Here is a 23,892-nt window from a genome sequence, read left to right as displayed (position 1 = left end):
ACTTCAGCAAGAGCATTTTTGTTTTCTTTTCCAATGTCATTTTATTATAAGGAAAAACTGCATGTATGTTTATTTATTTTGCAAAATATTTAGCTTGAACTTTCTCATGATTATTTAGAAAAAAAAATTATATGCTAGATTTAATCCACTGTGAATTCACATATAAGCAATTCTATCAAGTATAAACACTTTTGAAGTACAGTTAAGAGGTCTGTACACGAGGTGCAAGAATAATATTTCAATAAAAAAATAGTGCTCAAATAAATATTAAACATGTTACCAAAGAAAATAAAAATAAGTTAAATAGAAAGATAATATATCATTAGTTTATTTATTTTTCTAAAATATTTTAATTGTACAATATAACTATTTTTTTGTACTACAAGCGTTGAAAAACAATTCATTAGAAAAAAAAATGATTTTCTGACCTAAAAGTTAATATATATACATCAGATGATGTACTTGCTAATCTATAGAGCATATGAAACTCCACAAAGCACTTGCCCAGGACTCCAGGAGTGGTTAATACAAAAGATGAATGAAAAAAAATACCAACTTTGAATACAACAGGACAACTTCCATAATTTAATAATATCAAGTACAAGCACACCACGCATTTTCATAACGAGCATAGCAAATTTACAAAATGAACAAATTAACAGGCAAAAAACTCACTCTTCTAACCTATGGAGATGTACATCCTACAAAACTACATACAACACAACAGATATATACACACAACTAAAGAAAAAGCAAATCCATAAAAAAACCAGCCCAAATAAAATACGAGCTCACTCATTTTGCTGATGGCGAGACATTCTTTGATTTGCCAGTGATGGCCTTCTTCACCTTTGCAAGGGAATGCTTGACCTTTGATCCCACACCTGATAGTATATTATGAGACTTCTTTTGCGCCAACTTCATCTCTATCTCTTTTGCTTCAGTCTTGACTGTGAGATCCCTACCAATTATCTCAGTTTCATCCTGATGCTTTCCTTCCTCTTCCTCTTCCTCTTCCTCTTCCTTTTCCTCTTCTTTGTGTCCCTCATCCTTGATCTCTTCACTTTTCTTTTCTATTTTGGTGGCTTCTGTTTCTGTGATTTCTTGATTTTTGTTTTGAGTTCTCTCAACCACCGTACCAGTAACTTCTTTCACTTGTTCTTCTCCACGAGTATAATTTGTTTCATTGCCAACCAGTTCCTTCCTATTCTCAGTAGCTTCTAAATCTCTTTGTTTTTCTAATGGCTCTTGCAAAATTGCCTCTGTTTTGACTCCAGCCATTGGGACTTGGGGTATATCAGGAAGGCTCTCTTCAATTTCGTTGGAACTTGCTGATGAGTTTTTCATGCTATTTTCAGTAATTTCTACTTGTTGAACTAAATTCCTTTCGACATCTTGGATCTCAGCCGACAAATTAGTTTCTTTCTTTTCCAGGTTCGGAATTGTTGCATCACTTAGCGGCATGGGTATTTCTTTTGACTCCTCAAATTGATCGACCTCACGTTCTACTAGAACATAATTTTCTTCAACATCTTTCGAATCTATCGGTGTTTCTTCATCAGCAATCAACTCAGTTGTTTGCTCTTCTTCCTCGTGCGTGACCACAGATTTGTTTTCATCAATTATTTTTTCTGGCTTCGAAAATTCATGAGGATTTACCAAAATCTCTTCCAAATCCTTGTTCTGTTCTCCACTGGCCAAACCATCTACCTCTTTTACGACAGATGGTTCTGTTTCACCATCCTGCTCATCTAATGCAACTTTGTAATTTTCCTCAATATTTTTTGGACTACAGGCTCCATCAATGCTAACCAAGGATTCATCCTTTATCTCAGCAGGCTTCACATCCTTATCAAAATCCCTCGTCTCTTCACCAGTGTTATCCTCAAATTTTTCAATAATTGATATTCCCTCATTAGTAACCAACCCTTCATTCTTCTGCTCTATGATTTTATCTTCCTTTTCAAAATCCCTAACCACTTCAATAGGAGAAATGTTTTTTTCACCTTCTTGCTCAGTTACAACCCCAACACTCCTATTTACCTCTTCATTCTTCTCTACACTTAATATTCCAACATCACTATCCACGGTTTTGTTTTTGTCCTCTACAGGTTTCAGTGCATTGTCAGCTGGCTTCTTTTCCTCAAAATCTCTTGCTACTTCAATGGAAGAATGGCTTCCTTCTCCTTCTTGCTTAGGTAATGCCGCAACAGAGCTAGTTTCCTCGGTTTTTTCTTCTATGGAAATTCCACCATCACCAACAAATGTGTCATCCACCATTTTTATCAGGGTTTCTTCCTTCTCAAAATCTCTTGCCACTTCAGCGAAAGAAGAGGGTGTTTCACCTTTTTGCTCAGGTTCCACCACAGGATTGCTATTATACTCCATCTTTTCCTCTACTTGAATTCCATCATCTGTGATCAGTTGTTTATCAGTCTCCTCAATAGCTTTCTCCTCCCCAAGATTTTTGTTCTCTTCTTGCCTCAGTATCTTATCCATCAAAAACCGAGATACTGGCAAGTAATCTTGCTCAACTCCATCTCCCTCCCCATCTTCCACTGTTTTCTTCTCCCCATTTTCCTCTTCTCGCTCTTGTATTTCTGGTTTCCCTTCTTCTCTTAAACTGGTTGCATATGATATTTCCTCATCTGCTGTCTCAGGTTCTTTTTTATCAGTTGTGATCTCTGATATGGTTTCTTCATCTAATGCTTTTGGGATAAATGAGGCATCATTGTTTTGTTTTGCACCATCATCGGTCCTCGGGTTTTCCTCAGATAATACCTAAATTAAAAGAAGAAAAAAGAAAAGAAAATAGGTCTTATATAGGAAAAATTGCATAGAAATGTAACAATAATTTTCTACATTAAACATTTTCCCCTGATTTCCTTTCTATAATTATGTGCTCGTACCACAATGATGAGTTCATTGAAATTTTCTTCAACAAAGACTTCTTTTGTAAACAATATCTAGGGAGAGGGAGGTGCAGATCTAATTACAAGCCTTTTTACATTGATTTACTTTGGTACTTACCTTACTAATTAAGAAGCTGCTAACAATTGAAGCAAAATCTCTATCTTCTGGTCCTTCAGATTGATAGGCTGCTTCTTCTACCTTCTTGTTTTGTTCAGGAGAATTTGGCACAGTTTCTTCTGTGTCTTCATTGGTTTCAACAGCTACCACCTTTTCTTCAGAAGTTTTCAGGAATTCTGTGGGAATATCCTTCTCTTGTCCAACCGTTTCTATTTCAGAGATCTCTTCTTTTGTCTCAGTCCTGATCAGATCTTCATCTTTGGTTTCATTTTCGGGCTCAGTAACAACAGTGTCTAAAGCCTCTTCTTGTACTTGTAGCTCCTCAGTTTCTGTGTTGTTTGCAGTATCAATTAGCTTGGCTTCCTGCATGATAAAAGAAACAGAATTTATTGGAAGATTAAAATGGAATTTGATTTCCAAGTTTTCTAGGAATTAGGTGCTAAGAGAAAGAGATGAAACTTTCTTTCTTGATATTGGATATTTAAGCTTTTTTATGTACCTCTTCATGTGTTTGTTCCACTATTGGTACAGTCTCTGATCCATTATCAGTCTGATTTATCACAGCTCCATCTTCTACAAATGACGTAACAGTAGTTTTTTCAAGGTTCGCCTTTACATCTATGTCACCATTTGTTTTCTCTAAGAAAGCTGATTCCATCTCAGTCCTGACATTCTTAGAATCAGGTTGTTCTACTGGAGAAGCTGTAGTTTGACCTTGGTCAACCTTGTCTTCCAGAACAAGGTTGATTTCTTCTGCAGCTTCAAAATTATCAATTGGTATATCCTTTTCATGAAACTGAAAGGTCAAATAACAAAAGAAATTTGTTAAATTTAAGGCAAGTGATCCATTTAAAGCAATTACACTCAATAAAACCAGCATTGGGCTTGCTGGGCTAGTTCAGGCCAAAATGATTTCTATCTAAAACCCAACAAGTTAGTATTTTAAATGGTGCTATGTTATAAATAAAAAAGTACCTCTCCTACAATGTGCTTGTCACTCAGTTCTTCATTTGTCTCAATTCCTTGAGAAACATTCTCTTCAGGAACTGTCACTAATTCAATGGTACTCTGAGGTGCAACACTGCTTTCCTTGTTTGCAAATTCTATTTCTTCAAGTTGCCCTTCACTAGGAACCAAATCTGCAACAGCATCTGATTTCTTCTCTCCCGAGGTGGACTCTTCAGTTGCTTTCTCCAGTTCAGTTGATTCTATTTCAGTCCCAAGTTTCTCAGAATCTACCTCCTCATCATTTGACACAATTGTAGACTGCACTGCCACATCATGGATCTCAGGATTGGCAATTTCAGAACTCTGTTTGGGACAAAGAAAATGAAGAAAGTTTTTAACTTGTTATGAAGCCTACCAGGGAACAATTTGACACTAGCAGTATTAAGAAAAGTGAGGATCAACCAGAGAATACTGATTTCAAGTGTTTCGCCATGTCTACCACAAACTAGTCCTAGTCTATACTGCGAGGCAATGAACCAACAAACTCTTGCTATTCTGAGGAGGAGATAAACCCCAAGTCCAAATTGTCTTGAATACAATCTCTCAGTTACATGCCAGTTTGAAACCAGTCCCAGACAAATCCAAAGGCAACTCTATCTCTCAACAGTAGTTTCTCACCGCTCTCTAAAGAGACCAAGCACAAGCACTCTCTTTTAACAAAATAAATGATGTACAATTGAAGTACCATACAAGAATAGATTCATAAAAGTGTTTCAATTAAAACCAGACATGAGCTACATGGGATTTCAGGCCAGACCAATTCGGTCTTAAAACCAAAAAACTTGTAGTTTGGACTATAGGACAAAAAAAACATACTTGTACTGAAATGTCCTTGTCACTTGGTTCGTCATTTGTCTCAATGACTTGAGAATTTTTCTCTTCAGATACTATCACTGATTCAGTGGTACTCTGAGGTACACCACTGCTTTCCTTGTTAGCAATTTCTATTTCTTCAATTTGCCCTTCACCGGGAACAATAATAGCAGTAGCATCTGATTTCTCCTCCACTGAGGCGGATTCTTCTGTCGCTTTCTCCAGTTCAGGTGATTCTGTTTCAGTCCCAAATTTCTGAGGATCAACTTCAATTTCAGTTAATATGGCCTTCGACTCTTCTGCTGCGTCAAAGATCTCAAGATCTCGAGTTGTGCAAATCTATTTGAAATAAACAAATATGAGAAGGTTTCACTAGTTATGAAGCCCATAAGGACATAATTACAAGCTAACAACACACAACAACAAAGTTTCTTTAATTGGAACTTGATGCTTCAAGACCAAGTAAAAGAAAAGTACTAAAAAGTCAGGTAATATGTTGTATGGCTGGAGCCTGGAAACAAGCATAAAATACCCCAATACCTCTTCTAAGTACCCAATCAACAATACGTTGTACAATTGTCCAGTACATACACCATTGGGCCCAACAGTTACCATATAGTGCCAAAGCAATAAAGTATATATTTAATGGAGCTCTCCAGTTCTGAAAGTTCAGTTTTTTTATTTTGTTATATTTTTGTTTCCTTTTCTCATCTCAATGTTCAATCAATGGAGCTTTCCAGTTGTCTCAATTAGGAATTTACTAACCCCAGAGTTAGGAATGAAGCAATAACAAAATTTATAAATAGATAATCAGATATAAAGAAAAAAAAGTAATAAGCTAATTTTGAAAGTTGAATGGACAGAGATGATATATACCTCTCCTTCTATATGCTTGTCACATGGTGCTTCAGCCGCTTCAATTGATTGACCTATTTCTTCTTTTGGCATTTCAGCATCTGGTTTCTCTCCTTGTACCTGTTCACCAGTATTTTGGAGAAAACCTTCACTCTTCTCAGATCTTTCACTAATTTGTTCCACACTTGCAGAGAGATTGACAGTTGATTTTTCCTTGATTAATTCGTCTAACGTATTTTCCATTTGACCTGATGTTGAATCAGTCTCGCTGAGTTTATTCTCATTTGAGACAATCTCTAAGTGTTCGGCATCAGGACCTCCTATTTCACTCTCAACAAGCTGTTTTTCAGTGATCTCACCTGTGGGAATAATTTGAGGAATCTGTTTTGGGCCACGTTAAAAAAGGCAGATGAAGAAAACATTAATTAAAATAAACCTTAAAAATTAGGCAAAAAAACAATCTTAATCGTAGAGATATCATGGTTTTCTGTTGTATTGTGAATTGCTAATGGATTTTATTGGCCAGCCAAGAGCTACATTGGCCAATTCAGGCCCATCCAATTTGGAATTCAGATCCAATGCAGCATTCTGTTTTATTCTGGTACAAATCTTAAAGCAGACCCCTATATTCCAAATAGGCTCTGAATTGATTTTGGCTTGACTGGAAGTATTCTACGCGGTCCTATACCACAGAGGATACTCACTCACCAATTTGGTCTTGGAAAAGACAAAGCATGTACTCGGTGCTATGGTACAAGGAGAACATACCTCTCCAGCCATGACCATGTCACTTGGTTCTTCATTTGTCTCAACTCCTTGGGAAATTTTCTCTTCAGGTTCTATCACTGATTCAGTGGTACTGTGAGGTACAACATTGCTTTCATTGATTGCATTTTCTATTTCTTCGATTTGCCCTTCACCGGGGACAATAATAGCAGTAGCATCTGATTTCTCCTCCACTGAGGCGGATTCTTCTGGTCCTTCTGATTGATAGGCTTCTTCTACCTCCTTGTTTTGGTCAGAAGAATTTGGCACAGTTTCTTCTGTGTCTTCATTGGTTTCAACAGCTACCACCTTTTCTTCAGAAGTTTTCAGGAATTCTGTGGGAATATCCTTCTCTTGTCCAACCGTTTCTATTTCAGAGATCTCTTCTTTTGTCTCAGTCCTGATCAGATCTTCATCTTTGGTTTCATTTTCGGGCTCAGTAACAACAGTGTCTAAAGCCTCTTCTTGTACTTGTAGCTCCTCAGTTTCTGTGTTGTTTGCAGTATCAATTAGCTTGGTTTCCTGCATGACAAAACAAACAGATAATTTATTGGAAGATTAAAATGGAATTCGATTTCCAAGTTCTCTAGGAATTAGGTGCTAAGAGAAAGAGATGAAACTTTCTTTCTTGATATTGGATATTTAAGCTTTTTTATGTACCTCTTCATGTGTTTGTTCCACCACTGGTACAGTCTCTGATCCATTATCAGTCTGATTTATCACAGCTCCTTCATCTTCTACAAATGACGTAACAGTAGTTTTTTCAAGGTTTGCCTTAACATCTATGTCACCATTTGTTTTCTCCAAGAAAATTGATTCCATCTCAGTCCTGACATTCTTAGAATCAGGTTGTTCTACTGGAGAAGCTGTAGTTTGACCTTGGTCAACCTTGTCTTCCAGAACAAGGTTGATTTCTTCTGAAGCTTCAAAATTATCAATTGATATATCCTTTTCATGAAACTGAAAGGTCAAATAACAAAAGAAATTTGTTAAATTTAAGGCAAGTGATCCATTTAAGCAATTATACTCAATAAAACCAGCATTGGGCTTGCTGGGCTAGTTCAGGCCAAAATGATTTCTATCTAAAACCCAACAAGTTAGTATTTTAAGTGGTGCTATGTTATAAATAAAAAAGTACCTCTCCTACAATGTGCTTGTCACTCAGTTCTTCATTTGTCTCAATTCCTTGAGAAACAATCTCTTCAGGAACTGTCACTAATTCAACGGTACTCTGAGGTGCAACACTGCTTTCCTTGTTTGAAAATTCTATTTCTTCAAGTTGCCCTTCACTAGGAACCAAATCTGCACCAGCATCTGATTTCTTCTCTCCCGAGGTGGACTCTTCTGTTGCTTTCTCCAGTTCAGTTGATTCTATTTCAGTCCCAAGTTTCTCAGAATCTACCTCCTCATCATTTGACACAATCGTAGACTGCACTGCCACATCATGGATCTCAGGATTGGCAATTTCAGAACTCTGTTTGGGACAAAGAAAATGAAGAAAAATTTTAACTTGTTATGAAGCCTACCAGGGAACAATTTGACACTGGCAGTATTAAGAAAAGTGAGGATCAACCAGAGAATACTGATTTCAAGTGTTTCACCATGTCTGCCACAAACTAGTCCTAGTCTATACTGCGAGGCAATGAACCAACAAACTCTTGTTATTCTGAGAAGGAGATAAACCCTAAGTCCAAATTGTCTTGAATACAATCTCTCAGTTACATTCCAGTTTGAAACCAGTCCCAGACAAATCCAAAGGCAACTCTATCTCTCAACAGTTGTTTCTCACCGCTCTCTAAAGAGACCAAGCACAAGCACTCTCTTTTAACAAAAAAAAAAAATGATGTACAATTGAAGTACCATACAAGAATAGATTCATAAAAGTGTTTCAATTAAAACCAGCCATGAGCTACATGGGAGTTCAGGCCAGACCAATTCGGTCTTAAAACCAAAAAACTTGTAGTTTGGACTATAGGACAAAAAAAACATACTTGTACTGAAATGTCCTTGTCACTTGGTTCGTCATTTGTCTCAATGACTTGAGAATTTTTCTCTTCAGATACTATCACTGATTCAGTGGTACTCTGAGGTACACCACTGCTTTCCTTGTTAGCAATTTCTATTTCTTCAATTTGCCCTTCACCGGGAACAATAATAGCAGTAGCATCTGATTTCTCCTCCACTGTGGCGGATTCTTCTGTTGATTTCTCCAGTTCAGGTGATTCTGTTTCAGTCCCAAATTTCTGAGGATCAACTTCCATTTCAGTTAATATGGCCTTCGACTCTTCAGCTGCGTCAAATATCTCAAGATCTCGAGTTGTGCAAATCTGTTTGAAATAAACAAATATGAGAAGGTTTCACTAGTTATGAAGCCCATAAGGACATAATTACAAGCTAACAACACACAACAACAAAGTTTCTTTAATTGGAACTTGATGCTTCAAGACCAAGTTAAAGAAAAGTACCAAAAAGTCAGGCAATATGTTGTATGGCTGGAACCTGGAAACAAACATAAAATACCCCAATTCCTCTTCGAAGTACCCAATCGACAATACGTTGTACAATTGTCCAGTACATACACCATTGGGCCCAACAGTTACCATATAGGGCCAACGCAATAAAGTATATATTTAATGGAGCTCTCCAGTTCTGAAAGTTCAGTTTTTTAATTTTGTTATATTTTTGTTTCCTTTTCTCATCTCAATGTTCAATTCAATGGATATGTCCAGTTGTCTCAATTAGGAATTTACTAACCCCAGAGTAAGGAATGAAGCAATAACAAAATTTATAAATAGATAATCAGGTATAAAGAAAAAAAGTAATAAGCTAATTTTGAAAGTTGAATGGACAGAGATGATATATACCTCTCCTTCTATATGCTTGTCACATGGTGCTTCAGCCACTTCAATTGATTGACCTATTTTTTCTTTTGGCATTTCAGCATCTGATTTCTCTCCTTGTACCTGTTCACCAGTATTTTGGAGGAAACCTTCACTCTCCTCAGATCTTTCACTAATTTGTTCCACACTTGCAGAGAGATCGATAGTTGATTTTTCCTTGATTAATTCATCTAACGTATTTTCCATTTTACCTGATGTTGAATCAGTCTCGCTGAGTTTGTTTTCATCCCCAAATTTCTCATTTGAGACAATCTCTAAGTGTTTGGCATCAGGACCTACTATTTCACTCTCAACAATCTGTTTTTCAGTGATCTCACTTGTGGGAATAATTTGAGGAATCTGTTTTGGGCCACATTAAAAAAGGCAGATGAAGAAAACATTAATTAAAATAAACCTTAAAAATTAGGCAAAAAAAAAATCTTAATCATAGAGACATCATGGTTTGCTGTTGTATTGTGAATTGCTAATGGATTTTATTGGCCAGCCAAGAGCTACATTGGCCAATTCAGGCCCAAGCAATTTGGAATTCAGATCCAATGCAGCATTCTGTTTTATTCTGGTACAAATCTTAAAGCAGACCCCTATATTCCAAATAGGCTCTGAATTGATTTTGGTTCGACTACAAGTATTTTACGTGGTCCGGTACCGCAGAGGATACTCACTCACCAATTTGGTCTTGGAAAAGACAAAGCATGTACTCTGTGCTATGGTACAAGGAGAACATACCTCTCCAGCAATGACCATGTCACTTGGTTCTTCATTTGTCTCAACTCCTTGGGAAATTTTCTCTTCAGGTTCTAGCACTGATTCAGTGGTACTCTGAGGTACAACATTGCTTTCATTGATTGCATTTTCTTTTTCTTCGATATGCCCTTCACTGGGAACCAAAATAGCAGTAGCATCTGATTTCTCCTCTACTGAGGCTGATTCTTCTGTCACTTTCTCCTGTTCAGGTGATTCTGTTTGAGTCTCAAAATTCTGAGGATCTACTTCCTTTTCTTCTGCTGCATTGCAGATCTCAGAATCTGCTGTTTTAAGAATCTGTTTGAGATAAACAAACACAAAAAGTTTTACTTGTTATGAAGCTGGTAAGGACACAATTTGAAACTAACAGCACACAGAAACATAAGTTTCTTTAATTGAAACTTGATGTTAAGACCATGTTAAAGAGAAGTAACAGAATTTCAGGTAATGTGTTGTATTGCTGGAGTCTGGAAACAAGCATAAATAACTCCCAGGATCCGCTTTAACCCACAGTACTACAAGAAGTTGTAATATCATCCAGTACATACACCCAAAGGCCACCATACAGTGTCGTAATAAAGTACCTATTCTGAAAGTTCTGTTTTTTTTTTTATAATTTGGTTTATCTTCTTTTTTGTTTCTTTTGATTATCTCAAAGTTGAGCTCTGCAGTGGTGCCAATTAGGAAAATACTAACCTCAGAGCCAGGACTAGAGCAATAACAAAATTATAAACAGGCAATCAGATATAATGAAAAGATGTAATCAGTAAATTTTCAACAGTGAAATGGAGAGAGATGTTATGCTCAAATTTACCTCTCCTTCTATATGCTTGTCGCATGGTTCTTCAGCCGCTTCAATTGCTTGACAGATTTCTTCTTTTGGCATTTCAGCATCTGATTTCTCTCCTTGTACCCGCTCACCAGTATTTTGAAGTAAAACTTCACTCTCCACAGATCTTTCACTTGAGGAAAGATTGGCATTCCATTTCTCCTCGATTAATTCATCTGGTGTACTTTCCATTTGAGCTGATTTTAAATCAGTCTCCGTGAGTTTGCTTTCATCTCCAAATTTCTCATTTGAGACAATCTCTAAGTGTTCAGCTTCAGAACCTACTACTTCACTCTCAACAAGCTGTTCTTCAGTGATCTCACTTGGATGAACAATTTGAGGAATCTGTTTTTGTGACAAAAGAGAAAAGGTAGATGAAGAAACCGTTTAACTAAAATAAACCTAAAAAATTAGAAAGAAAAAAAAAATCCAAATCTTAGAGGCCAATCAAGGAATGCTGTTGCATTGCTAATGGATCTTATGGCTCTCTCATTTTCTTCTTATCTAAAACTAACGCACATAAGTTTGTTCTCTCTCTTACTTGAACGCATCTCAAGGTAGCACCAGTCTACCATCTTCCCTTTCGCTTCTTCCTCTTTCTCTTTTTAACCAGTGCGTCACCTTTAGATCTTGGTAATGGGAAGGAGTCACTGGACCTTTTTTTCTCCGTCTCCCCCTCCTATTACCCTTTTCTGTCTCAATGAGAGGGAAGCCGCTGGCCATCCCCTCTCCTCTTATACCTCCTCCACTCATACCGCACTACCACCTCTTCTCTGGCTCTGGCCCTCCTCACAACTGTTAAAAGTTACCTCCCACCTCCCTATTTGCCAGGAATAGCCAATCCTCTTCTTAGCACTGATTTAACTTTTATTCAAGTTTCCACTTGCAGGAACTCACTAATTAGCAGGTACGACTGGAGTTCAGATCCTTTGAAGTAACTCCATTCTTAATTAGCAGGTACGACTGGAGTTCATATCCTTTTGAAGTAACTCCATTCTTAATTAGCAGGTACGACTGGAGTTCATATCCTTTGAAGTAACTCAAAGAATGGGTTTTAAATTGGAACCGTCCGATTTGAATCCGAAATAATCTATTCGAAGTGGAGGCACACATTCCGAAAGATGAATTTGAATTCCGAAGTAATCTCGAGCAACAGATTTGAATCGGACGGTCCCAATTTAAAACTCAAAGATTGAGTTACTTTAGGGGATCCAAACCCGGTACGACCGTACTGATAATATTATAGTTTAGATTCCAGCTAGTATTAGGTGTCATAAGAGATAGACTTTAAATAACGAATTCAAACCAATTTGCATTCAAACTTATTTATATATAAAATTTATATTTTTCAAGTTATTAGTGTTAAGTCAATCGATTAAAAATTTGAAAAATCAATATATTAAATTTAACTTAAAAGTTCTCATATTTAATAGTTTAACTTGATGTTAAATAAATATCAAAAGTTATAAATTTTGCAAGTAAACACTTAACTAATGAAGTATATTGATTTGAACAGTTTAGATTCATCGTTTGAAGTTTATTAGATAAGTTTTGGAGTTGGTAATATATAGGGTGACACAGATGTCATACTAGTATAGTTTATGAAGCAAAGTGTTAATCATAATTAACTTATAATTAAATATTTTAGAAGACGAGAGTTCAAATATCTTTATTTTTTTTTCTCTATCGTGTTTTATTTTTAAAATTTTTACAACTTAAAACTTAAAATTTTAAATGTCAAAACAAAAATGATTTACATCATCTTCTCTATTTACATATTAAATATTACGGCATTTTAACTTTATTTTGATTGTTCAAGAGTTTGTAAAAATACATTTCATATAATTTTTAACTTTGATTTGTTAACTTATTCATTTACATAAAAATAAAATTAAAAAATGATCATTACTAATGTGCATATAAAGAAGCTAACATAGATCATATATAATGGTTTTATTTTAACATATAAAGTTTATAATTAGTGTTATTGGAGAATTAAAAAAATTGAGACATGAATGCATATTAGTGGCATAAAAAATTGAGATATTTGAGCCCTCATCATCTCAAGAAATGTTATAAATTTTATTATATCACAAATTATTAGATAAATATTAAATAATATCAATAAAGATTATAAACGTGAAAGAAAAAACAATAACACGTTTGCAAGACTTGCAAAATTAATTGTGTATTCAAGCTACATCTTATTTATCTAGGCATGTTTAGGATATAATATAGAGAATATTTGTGTTGCGCAATGAGATTATTTCAACAAGCACAAGCAACTACTTTTAATAACAAAATTATTGAGAAAAATAGCATGCATTCAAATTAAAGCAAATTTGAATACCATAATTTTGATCTTATTTTATCAACGATGAATATGTTTTCCAAGCGCCGTAATATGTATGAACACTATGACCTTTATAATATAGTTCCATGAAATGAATATAAATCTGACTAGTTTTATTATATAAATTGAGTAAACTTGTGAGTTTTTAATATTTAAAATAGTAAATATTATATTATGAATATTAGAGGAGGAAATACGTGATTTCAAAATGTTTGAGGAGCATGCATAATAATATACTATTCCCTCTCATCAATAAATGTACCAGATGGGTTGTTGAATCATTCTAAAAAGTTTGGACCATCTGATTCAGATCGGATGATTGAAATGACCTCTTAATCATACATCAAGTTTGATTTCAACCGGGTGATCAGAAATTAATGATTTACATCTTATTTAATCAACTCCATTGTACTAGAACGGAATTGAACCATAGCAACAAGGTCCTAAATTAAGAATAATTCAGCAATGTCTAAATTTGTTATTTCCAGATAAAATATATCAATATATTTTTTATTTTATAATATAAATAATACATCAAAATATTATATTTTTATAACATAAATAACAAAGTCATAAATTTCATTTTTAATATCGGATTAGTTGTATGTTGTTGGTATAATTCGATAAATTTGAAAATAATCTGAAAAAAATGTTGAAAAAGAATAATAGAAAATGTTTTCCAATTGGGAACCCAACACATCACATGGCCATATTTCCCCCCTTTTTGTCAAGTTGCCCGTAGGCTGGGCCTGGGCCTGGGGTTTCGGAAACGCTCGCCTAAGTAACCGTGAGAATTGACACGTGGCCAGAATGATCGGTGCATTAAAAGGAGTGAAATGACACGTAATACTTCATTAGTGTTTTCATTATGCAAATTTTCTGAGTAAAATTCTCTTCACAAAGATAAAGTGATTGGCTAATTTTTTATGGTCGTTTTAACTAGTTTCAGTAAAAGATTGAATAGGTGCTAAATTGCGATAACCCATTGGGTTCATCACCAAGTGGTACACAGTACCGTACCAGAATGACCTGACCAATATGGTATGGAATCTGTTTCATTTTTTCCCTTAAATTTTGTGAAACCCACTCAGATGGATTTTTCTTTGTTTTTGAGATTAGAAGGTAAAGATTTACCTCTTCTTCTATGTGTCTTTCATTTGCTGCTGCTTCTATCATCTCTGCACCCTCTTTTGGCATTTGAAGATCCTCTTCTTGTAAAATTACACTTTCCTCCGGAGCAACTGATTCCTCTCCAATTTGTTCTTCACTTGCACTCAATGTGGCATCAACCTCTGAGTTTTGCTGTGCTGAGACTTCATCTGTTGCTCTGTCTGGTTCGGTTGGCTTTACATCTGATTCTAGGCTTAGTTGATCAATTTGCACTTCTCTTGCATTGCTGTGTTCGATTGAACTTTCCTTCAGCTCGGTTAATTCATTTGCCGCACTCTCCAATTCTACTGATTTTGAATCCGTATCAGCGGATTTGCTTTCATCTCCAAATTTCTCATCTGAGACCACCTCTAAGTTTTCTGTTTCAGGAGCTGCTGTATCACTTTGGCTAAGGTCTACTTCAGGGGCCTCGCTTGGATTGGTAATTTGAGGAATCTGTTTTAGGTGATAAGAAAATTAGAGAATATTAACTATGATTATTAACCCTACAAGTAAAAATATTAACAGAATGTGAATCTTCCTAATCCAATCACGGATTCATTTCATAAACAGATTCATTTTAATTGGCTCATTTGTGACACAAATACAAGTGCATGTTTAAATGCCATGGTGTATGCATCACAAGTAGAGAAATAAATCATTTATCATTGAAAACTGACCAATTAGAAGACAGAATATTTTTCTTGTACAAACTACATATTTTTTTAATAAATAATAAAATTGGTACTTATAAATTCAAAATTAATTTTAATAGAAAATACAATAAATAAAGCAAATTTGTGATTTTTGAAAATTTAGAAAGGTAAATATGATATTATGAATTTTAGAAGGAGAAATACATAATTCAAGATTTTTGAGGGGGTATATCTGAATTTTTTTTTTTTTTTAAAAAAAAAGTCACTTTTCATTAGCAAAAAAAAAAAATCTCTTTAAGAAACTCGTTTTGGTTCAGCACTAAATGATAAAAAAAAAAGTCTCTTTAAAGAAACTCATGGGTTGAGCACCAAATGGCAAGTGGAAATTGGTACCGGTCGGTACCAGTTTTTAAATCATCAAGATGGCAGGTTCTTTTCTTGTTTTTGTTTTTGTTTTTGTTTGGGTAAGGTAAAGGTTTTACCTCTTCTATTTGCTTCTCAGTTGATTCTCCTTCAGTTTCCTCTTTTAATGTTTCGGCAACAATAATCTCTTCCTGCATTTTGTCTCCTTCGTCTTTAGTGATTGATCTCTCATCAATTTGTTCTGTACTTGAGATCAATGTTATATTGGTCTCCAAGCCATCCTCTAATGAGGTGTCATCTGTCGATTGGTTTGCTTCAGTTGGCATTGCATCTAACACTTCACTTTGTTGATCTTGTTGAATAGTACTAATGCTGGGCTCGTTCGAAGTTTCCTTGAACTCGATTGTACTCTCTGCTTCGGGAAGCTGATTTCAGAAAAAAGAAAAAGAAAATAAATGTGAACTGGTAAAACCTCAACTGATTTGGTGGAGAACAATTGAACAATAGTAAAGTACCTCAAGAATAATACTGAAAATGTGAGCTTCAGCGTTTTATATGCTTAATTAAGAGGTGTTAAATAACAAAATTTCATTTTAAGACTCTACAAGCAAATTAATGCATAAAATTTAGAGGTACTGAAAAGCATGGATACCTCTTCTTTGTTATGTGTGATGGGTGGTTCTTCAACCTCCTCTAGTCTTTGAGTGATCTCCTCATTTGAGAGGGTTTCAGCTTCGATCTTCTCTTCGGGCAGTTTCAAATCTAATTCATCATCATTTTGAACGAGTACACTGGATTTCTCTTCTTCATGGCTTAATGCATCACCAATTTCAAGTTTCTCAGTCTCAAATTCATTGTCATTTGATGAGATTTTCAAGCCATCTTCTTCTGGAGCTTCAGTGACCTCAGTTGAACCTTCTACGACGTCACTACTCTATTGGTGATAAGAAATGCAAAATAATGAATAGAATATATATGACAAGTATGAAATGAAATATGATGTGATTGCCAGCTAAAAATATAAGTTAACCATCAACCAATTTCAGTTTCACTTCAAAAGAAAAAAAAATAAAAAATTGCACGTATAAAAGAACATATCAAACTATTAACACACCTTGGGTTTATCTTGAACACATTGTTCTTTAATTATTGGATCTTCCTCATTACAATGGATTTCAGAAGTACTCTCCACTTCCCTTTCCAATTCATTGCTATTTTGGAGCACGGCATCATCTGAATTCCCTTCAGTGACTGAAGTTCCAGTGCTCTCCTCTTGGCTTATAGGTAGGGTTATGGAACTTACATGCAGATATGATTCAATACCAGGTTCAAGTCTCTCAGTGTCAACTTTGTCATCATCAATTGAAGATTGATTCTGTTTCAACAATTACAGAAGGAAATTTTAAATTCATATAGCAGCAGAATGGAGGTTGGAATCTAGTCTAACAAATCTTTCTTGCTCGAACACTATAGGACATCCTTAGTAAACTTAAATACGGACCATATGTAAGTTATTGTTACAGTTGTCAAATAAGTTTGTTGTTAATATAAATTGTGGTAGTTTGAAATAAATATATACACACTTCAAGTTTCTTAATGCTTGTGCAGATGTAAATATCAATTCACGGATAATATTAGTTTTCTATTGGAAGATTAATAAAAAATTATCATCATCATCATAATGCGTAAATGAAATTTTTCAAGAAACACACCTCATCTATTATTTCATTTTTGATGTTCTCATCTTTTTCTGATGGATTTTCCTCGTTTTGAATGGTTGGTGCTATTTCATGTTCAATATTGTCAAACAAATTCTCCTCTGTTTTCTCTTCAACTTCAAGTTTTTGTTCAACTTCCTCATTCTCATTTATGTCAACCTTTCCATCCTCTTCGATGCGATTTTCATTTGTGTGATCTTCTGATGCGCTTGCACCTGTATCAGCTTTATCTGGAAGCTGTTGCATAATGCAGAATGAAAATAATAAGATATAAGTCTAGAGCATGCTCAAGTTTGTACTAAAACCTCAAATTAATCAAAAATGTCAAGTTGCCTCGGTTACGCAAACTAAAATTATCTCTTTTTTCAGCAAATAAGTGACAATTATGAGAGGTTAGGTCAATCTGGTGCAACGAGAGTTGATATCTCACATGTTAAACATGACTGAACCTAAGAAAAATTTACCTCATTTGGATCGTCTTCATGAGAATTTTCAACTGCCTTAGACCCCTCGTTCTCTTTGTCCATCTCAGAAAGTGTTGTGCTTTCACATGGTGTATCTTGGAGAGCCTCTTCACCCTCTGATAATTGTGCAGAGACAGGATTATCACTTTGAAGTTCAATCTCTTCTCTTTGGATTTCAGCATCTATCAAGGCTTCAGTGTTATTGATTGGTTCAGTTGGCTCAGATATCTGCTTGAGATTGATTATTTTAATTTTAAATTTGTTATCCTCGAGCCATCAAGCAAAGCAAATGAGAAAAAAGTATAAATAAAACATTGATAACACTTGTACCTTAATTATCAATTGGTACATTTAAAGTTATATATATATGCAGAGCAAGTGTCCTTCGGAATTTAATACTTAATTTTACTTGAAAAATGATGATACTACTTAATTACATACCTCTTCTACATTTCCTTTGTTGGCTTCATCATCTTTACCATTTCCTTCCCCTAGTTCATCTCCATTAATGTCGTTGTTTGCATTGTGTTCTTCAGCTATATCTATATGCATCTCCATTGCTTGTCCATCTTTTTCGTCATAATTCACAACATCATCATCTTTACTAAATGCTTCTTTAGAATCTGATGTAATCTCATTTTGCGCAACATTCTGTTCATCCCCCTCTGTTACTTTAATCGGTTTTGTTTCTGTTGTATTCCTCTCAGCAGATATATCTTCCTCTGATGGAGGAGCCTTTGATTCATCAAGTTGCTCTTCAGTTGTAAAGCAAGACTTGACTTCTTTCTCATCATCTGTTTCTTTCTGCTGCTTTACATATATTAAAAAAAAAAGCAGAGATGTTTTCAAAAACATATTTACTTTGTCCTGTTTCTAGTCTATTTCTGTCCATAAAAACTATGATACTTTCTTATTATGAATGAAGACAAACCAACTATTAATAAAAAGCATTAAGGTGCCTTATGAGAATTGCTTTTTTTTTTTTTCTACCTTCGACTTGCTATCTCCTGATTTCTCTTCTTCAAAGTCATTTAGAGTTTCTTCCACAATTTCCATTGGAGCATCTTTGCTCTCACTCAGTTTGACTTCTTCAGGACTCTGCTAGGAATAATTCAAAATATGTCTATGAGATCAACAATGCAGGATATGTACTTGAGTAACACAATATATAAAGCACCAACCTTTTCCTCTTCTTCATTTTCCAATTTCTCAATAGTCCTATCATCTATTTCACTGGTCAGAGCCTCAGTCTCAGCACCTTTTATTTCAATTTCGGGTGCTATATCTCTTGTTGTCACAGATTCAAGGGTAGATTTCTCTGATATGTGTTCTGAACTATCATTGGTTTTGGAGGTTTCAACATTTGCTATTGTTGGATGTGATGAAGTTATATCCTTATGGACAGCATTTTCTTCATTGTCATTTTGCCTCGTCTCATCCTTTTCGGCCATATCAATAGCATCGTCAGATGGTTCAACTTCTTCAGAAATCTGCTTTAAAAAATGAAGCGGTAAAAGTATAAAATTAGTTATGACTATTGTAAAAGATGGCGACGATGCTACTAAATTAGCTTCATACCATTTCTGGAGTTTCCTTTTCTGGGCTTTCCTCTTCTGGCATGGTTTCTTCTGAAACATCTCTGTTTTGAACCTCGGCTTCTGCTGGGCATTCCTTCTCTTCAGCCCAATTTTCTTTGGCAGCCTATATAAGAGTATTTAAGAAAGGTGATTTCAACTTGAGATGATTTATTTTGGGAAGAAACCTAAATGGTTTGGTCTAATAAAGAACCTGCAATCCTGGTGCAAAAAGCCAGCTTGGTAATGTACAGTTGTGTTGTGAACTGATTGATATCTAATATTGGGTACCTTACTTTCTTCATTTTACCACAGTTTGGTTTACCTGTTCGCTTTGCACTTCTTCTACAGCATCAATTTTTTCCTTTGCTTCTTCCAAAACCTCTTCTGAAACTGGAGGTGTCACACTTGATACACTTTCAACCTCCTTTGTAACTTCTTCTTCTTCTTCAGGATTTCCACTTGCATTTTCTATTGTCTTCTCAGTTTCATTTTCACATGGTTTTTCAGGCAAGTACACCACTGAAGTACTTTGATTGGCATCCTCGCCGGTCTCATCTTCTTTTAAGATCTGATTGGAATACCAAGAAATAGAGAAAAATTTAGTAGTTGAAATGTTCAATGTAAGAATGTAAAGATGTTATAGTTTCTGGATTTTGCGAGTCATTTTAAGTTGTTACTTGTAAACACACAAAACAAAAAAAACTCATTACTAGTACAATTTATTATTGTGCAACATAGCTAGGAACCTAATAGCAACAGAAGTACCAATAAAAATATAGAAAACCAAATTAATCTAGCGCATGCCAGTACATAATGCATTTTATTACCTCAATCATGTGCAAGTGTTGAATTAGCTAGAAATAGAAATCCCTATAGCGTACCTGATCTTGATGTGCCTCTTCTTTTGTATCTTCTTTGATATCTGCACTTTCCTCAGTCTCTTCTGAAATCAGAGGCGTGGTTGTAGGAACATCATTCTCCTTAACCTCTTCTGACATATGCTCAGATCCTTCATCACTTTTGCCGGTTTCTTCAATTGTAATTGGTTGATCATACAAAGTTGGATCCTCAGTTTGTTTGACTTCTTCACAAATCTGTTCAAGATAATTGTGTGGTACAACCATCAAACTTGTTACAGCTTCTAGTAATTTATATGTTCCACCTATCTTGTACATGAAATTTATTTGTGACATATAAAAGTATGTATCTGAAAATACCGATCTGATAAAACTTGTTTGTTATCGTCTAACCCCTAGGAAAGGGCCAACTAAGGATTCAGTATTTTTTTTGGAATTTTCAGTAAATAAGAGTCCCCAGCAAGTTTAGTACTGGTACAGTATCCCTTGTTTCATACCATTTCTGGAGTTTGATTTAATTGGCTTGCCTCTTCTGGGATGGTTTCTTCTGGAGTTACTACCACAGAAACATTTCTGTTTTGATCCTCTGTTTCATCTGGGCATTCCTTCTCTTCAGCCATAGTCTCTTTGGCAGTCTACAAAGGGTAAAATAGACATTTAAGTACTTTAAGAAAACGATAAATAATTTGAGATGGCTTGTCATGGGACTAACTAAATGGTTGAGTACAGAGCCAGTTTGATACAGTACCAGTTGCCTCTCAAACTGATATGTACTATTGGTATTTAACTCCCTTTCATTTACCTCAATTTGGTGTATTTGTTCTTTTTGAACTTCTTCTAAAGCACCATTTTCTTCCTTCGCCTCCTCCAAAACCTCTTCTTCAACCAGAGGTGCTGTGCTTGATGGAAGTTCTACTTCATTGGTAACATCTTCTTCAGGATTTTGACTTGTATTTCCTATGGGTAATTCAACTTCCTTCTGATAATCTTTCTCAGGCAAAGAGACCAGAATCGCATCCTTTTCAGTCTGATCTTTCTCGGAGATCTAATTGTGATACCAAGAAAGAGAAAAATAAGTAGTTAGATGGAATTGTAGAGTACAAGGATGTAAATTATCCTCTAAATTATGGATTTTGCAATTACTTAACAATGCAGAACTGCAAAAAAACTATTGAGTAAATAACCATCTAGTTGCGCATTACACTGGACCCAACATAAGAAAAACAATAGAATAAAAATAAAAAAGGGTCAAGAATATATCAGTTGCTAGTAGATATACATGTTACTAGCACAGTCATGTAAAATATGGCACCAAAATTCTTTATTGCCCACCTGATTTTGATGTCCATTTTCTTTCGTAATTTCTTCAGTTTCTATCTTTTCTTGAACCTCATCTGATAAAATGGAAGTCACATTTTCCGGAATTGCATCCCCTTTCAAGACTAATTCCGGCGATAGTTGCTCAGTAAATTGAGTTGAATATAGTTCATTTTCTGTTTCTCCATTTACTTTCTCCTGTTGCTCCAGAGCAGTTGGTTTTTCAAGTGGAGAAACAGCCTCTTCATGTCTTAGTACTTCATGTTCTTTTAATTCCCCTTCCAACTTTTCTGTGCACTTCTCCAAACTCTCTGGTTTCTCTGTGATAATTTGATTTGGCTCAACAAAGATGCCAAGTTTAGATGGAACTTCTATCTCTTCTTTAACGAAATCCCCCTCTTTATTTACAGTATTTTCATCTAAAACATCGCTTTTGATTTCCATTTGTCCTTTTTTGCTCTCGGTGGTAATTGGATTGTGAATAGCTTGTAAATCTATAGATTCATTGGACGCTTTCTGTACAAAATATACACAATCAGATAATTAGGCATTGTTACGTATTTAGCAAATGAAAATTGTAATTTACAGGTATACAGAAAATAAGAATTACATGATTCTCAAGTTGTATTTTAACAAGGATCACATCTATAATTTTTATATGGTGAAGTTGGTAATCACTGGTCAATAATGCCCCTTCTATTATGTAGTACATAATTAACAATTAATGCACAGCTCGACGTGACAGTCCATAAGGTAATATTTTAAAAATACTATGGCCAAATTAAATAACGATATGGGATCTTGAAGCACCATGTGCTGTGCGTATTTGGCACCGCTTTTCTGCTCACAAAATTAGATAAAGTGGTGGCGGTAGTTTTGAAATTTCTAAAAAAGTGTAGATGCTTCTATCTGCATCCAGTTTTCCCAACAAAACAAAGGAATTTGCAAAGTTTGAAACTGGGTATTATAAACTCTACTTTTTTTCTAAAAGAAAATATCAACTTTATTGACATTTCGACAAATTTAAGCTTCTGAAAAGTAAGGGCTAGCTAGCTTCCTCTTTCTTACAAGAAAATAGTATTAATAACTAAAAAGAGATCTGAGTTTTCGAAGAAAACATGGAAAGCGAGTATATTACTGAAATTATATATTTTTCTCTTACGTATACTGCTTTAGTATATATGTCATATCAACTAACATAACTCGTTACATATATAAGAGCATATAAAATAACTAACTAGTAAAAAAGCAAAGAAAAAATTATAAGCAAATTACCTTCTCTTCAATTGTTTCTTGCTGTTCTTCACTTGCCATTGCTCCAGCTTGGAGAGAGAGGAGAGAGAGAGAGACAGCAGAAAAGTGTTTTAAGAGAGCTTCAAAAGTCAGAAATCTTTAAATATATAGTGAACCTTCATTTGTCTTGTAAAATATCTCTATTTCCTTTTGTGTTCAGTAAGGAGAATACTATGACTAACAGTGATAAGTGATAAGTGATACCACCAAAGTATACTTCTTTTAATATCCTTAATTAGGTGGATGAGATGTGAAAGATTATCTCTCTCACACTTTTTCCTTCTTTTCTATAAGAAATTGGCTGGAGCTGCCCAATTTTTTTTTTTTTTAAAAAAAGGAGAGAATTGGGATTCTCTCTCTCTCTTGAAGGGTAGATGACTGAACATGGAATTCTGTATTAGATGACAAATTGCCACATGGAAGTGGGGTAATTGGCTTGCATGCTTTTTGGCACACATAGCCCCACAGATTTATCTTTTAGAGAGCAATACTAGTTATCACCGAAATAAACATTTCAAATTTTTGCTCTCAAGAGTTGATCATGTTACTATCATGTACTCTCTACAAAATAATTATATTTAAAAATTGCTTCGGTAAATCAAGTTTTGTTATATGGTTCATATTTTTATTTGATTATATTGTTATCCTATGTTATTAAGGTGTTCTAAAATAAAATAACAAAGATATAAGATAGATTGTCTTTCTGAAGAGCAATACTAAAGATCAATGAAATAAACATTCTAAATCTTTGCACTTAAGAGTTGAATCATGTTACTATTATGTATTTTTCACAAAATTAAATAGATTTAGAAATTGCTCAAGTAAACCAAGTTTGTTTTAGATGGTTCATATTCATTTGATCATATGGTAATATAATGTTATTAAATATTTCTAAAATTAAATGAAAAGGATATAAAAAAATAATTTTATCATAATCCTATTTATTAGAATATATAAAGGATGTAAATGATTAGAACTAGTTTTAAAAGTAGACCAAAAATTCACTACTTGCTCTTACTTCGATTAAATTATCGAAAAAAATAATAAGTTCTCTAAAAAAAATGGTGTACGGGAGCTAAATCATTATTCAAATTCCAAATTTATCACTATAATTTAAAGTCTCAGGAAGTACCCAATTTATGTTGAATTTGGAGTTATATATCTACTCTGCTTTTGCACTGTTTGAGAAACCTTTTATCCA

The 23,892-nt window shown here is 34.6% G+C and overlaps 1 protein-coding gene across 2 annotated transcripts; it reads right to left on the bottom strand.

Moving 5' to 3' along the window:
• Positions 1 to 556: 556 nt before the first annotated feature.
• LOC144563782 (A-kinase anchor-like protein) lies at positions 557 to 23,038 on the bottom strand. Of its 2 annotated transcripts, XM_078313240.1 has the most exons (25): positions 22,674 to 23,038; positions 21,414 to 21,914; positions 20,884 to 21,126; positions 20,579 to 20,716; positions 20,106 to 20,318; positions 19,547 to 19,792; positions 19,226 to 19,348; positions 18,829 to 19,140; positions 18,638 to 18,748; positions 18,089 to 18,457; positions 17,648 to 17,875; positions 17,178 to 17,420; positions 16,580 to 16,840; positions 16,118 to 16,399; positions 15,585 to 15,890; positions 14,432 to 14,902; positions 10,930 to 11,289; positions 10,098 to 10,412; positions 9,336 to 9,710; positions 8,463 to 8,798; positions 7,610 to 7,945; positions 7,132 to 7,431; positions 6,712 to 6,993; positions 3,031 to 3,111; positions 557 to 2,781 (listed from the first exon to the last, which is right to left on the bottom strand). In XM_078313240.1, the coding sequence occupies exons 1-25, from the start codon at positions 22,710 to 22,712 to the stop codon at positions 796 to 798; spliced, it is 8,457 nt and encodes a 2,818-aa protein (XP_078169366.1). In that variant the 5' UTR covers positions 22,713 to 23,038; the 3' UTR covers positions 557 to 795. The 2 variants fall into 2 exon arrangements, with proteins under 2 accessions (XP_078169366.1, XP_078169367.1); XM_078313241.1 differs by lacking the exon at positions 6,712 to 6,993 and having other exon boundaries at positions 3,031 to 3,393; positions 16,118 to 16,394; positions 16,578 to 16,840.
• Positions 23,039 to 23,892: the final 854 nt, after the last annotated feature.

Source organism: Carex rostrata, chromosome 13 (assembly GCF_964058835.1).
Source record: "Carex rostrata chromosome 13, lpCarRost1.2, whole genome shotgun sequence".
Classification (NCBI taxonomy): domain Eukaryota; kingdom Viridiplantae; phylum Streptophyta; class Magnoliopsida; order Poales; family Cyperaceae; genus Carex; species Carex rostrata.
This window is presented reverse-complemented; position numbering and strand designations above follow the sequence as displayed.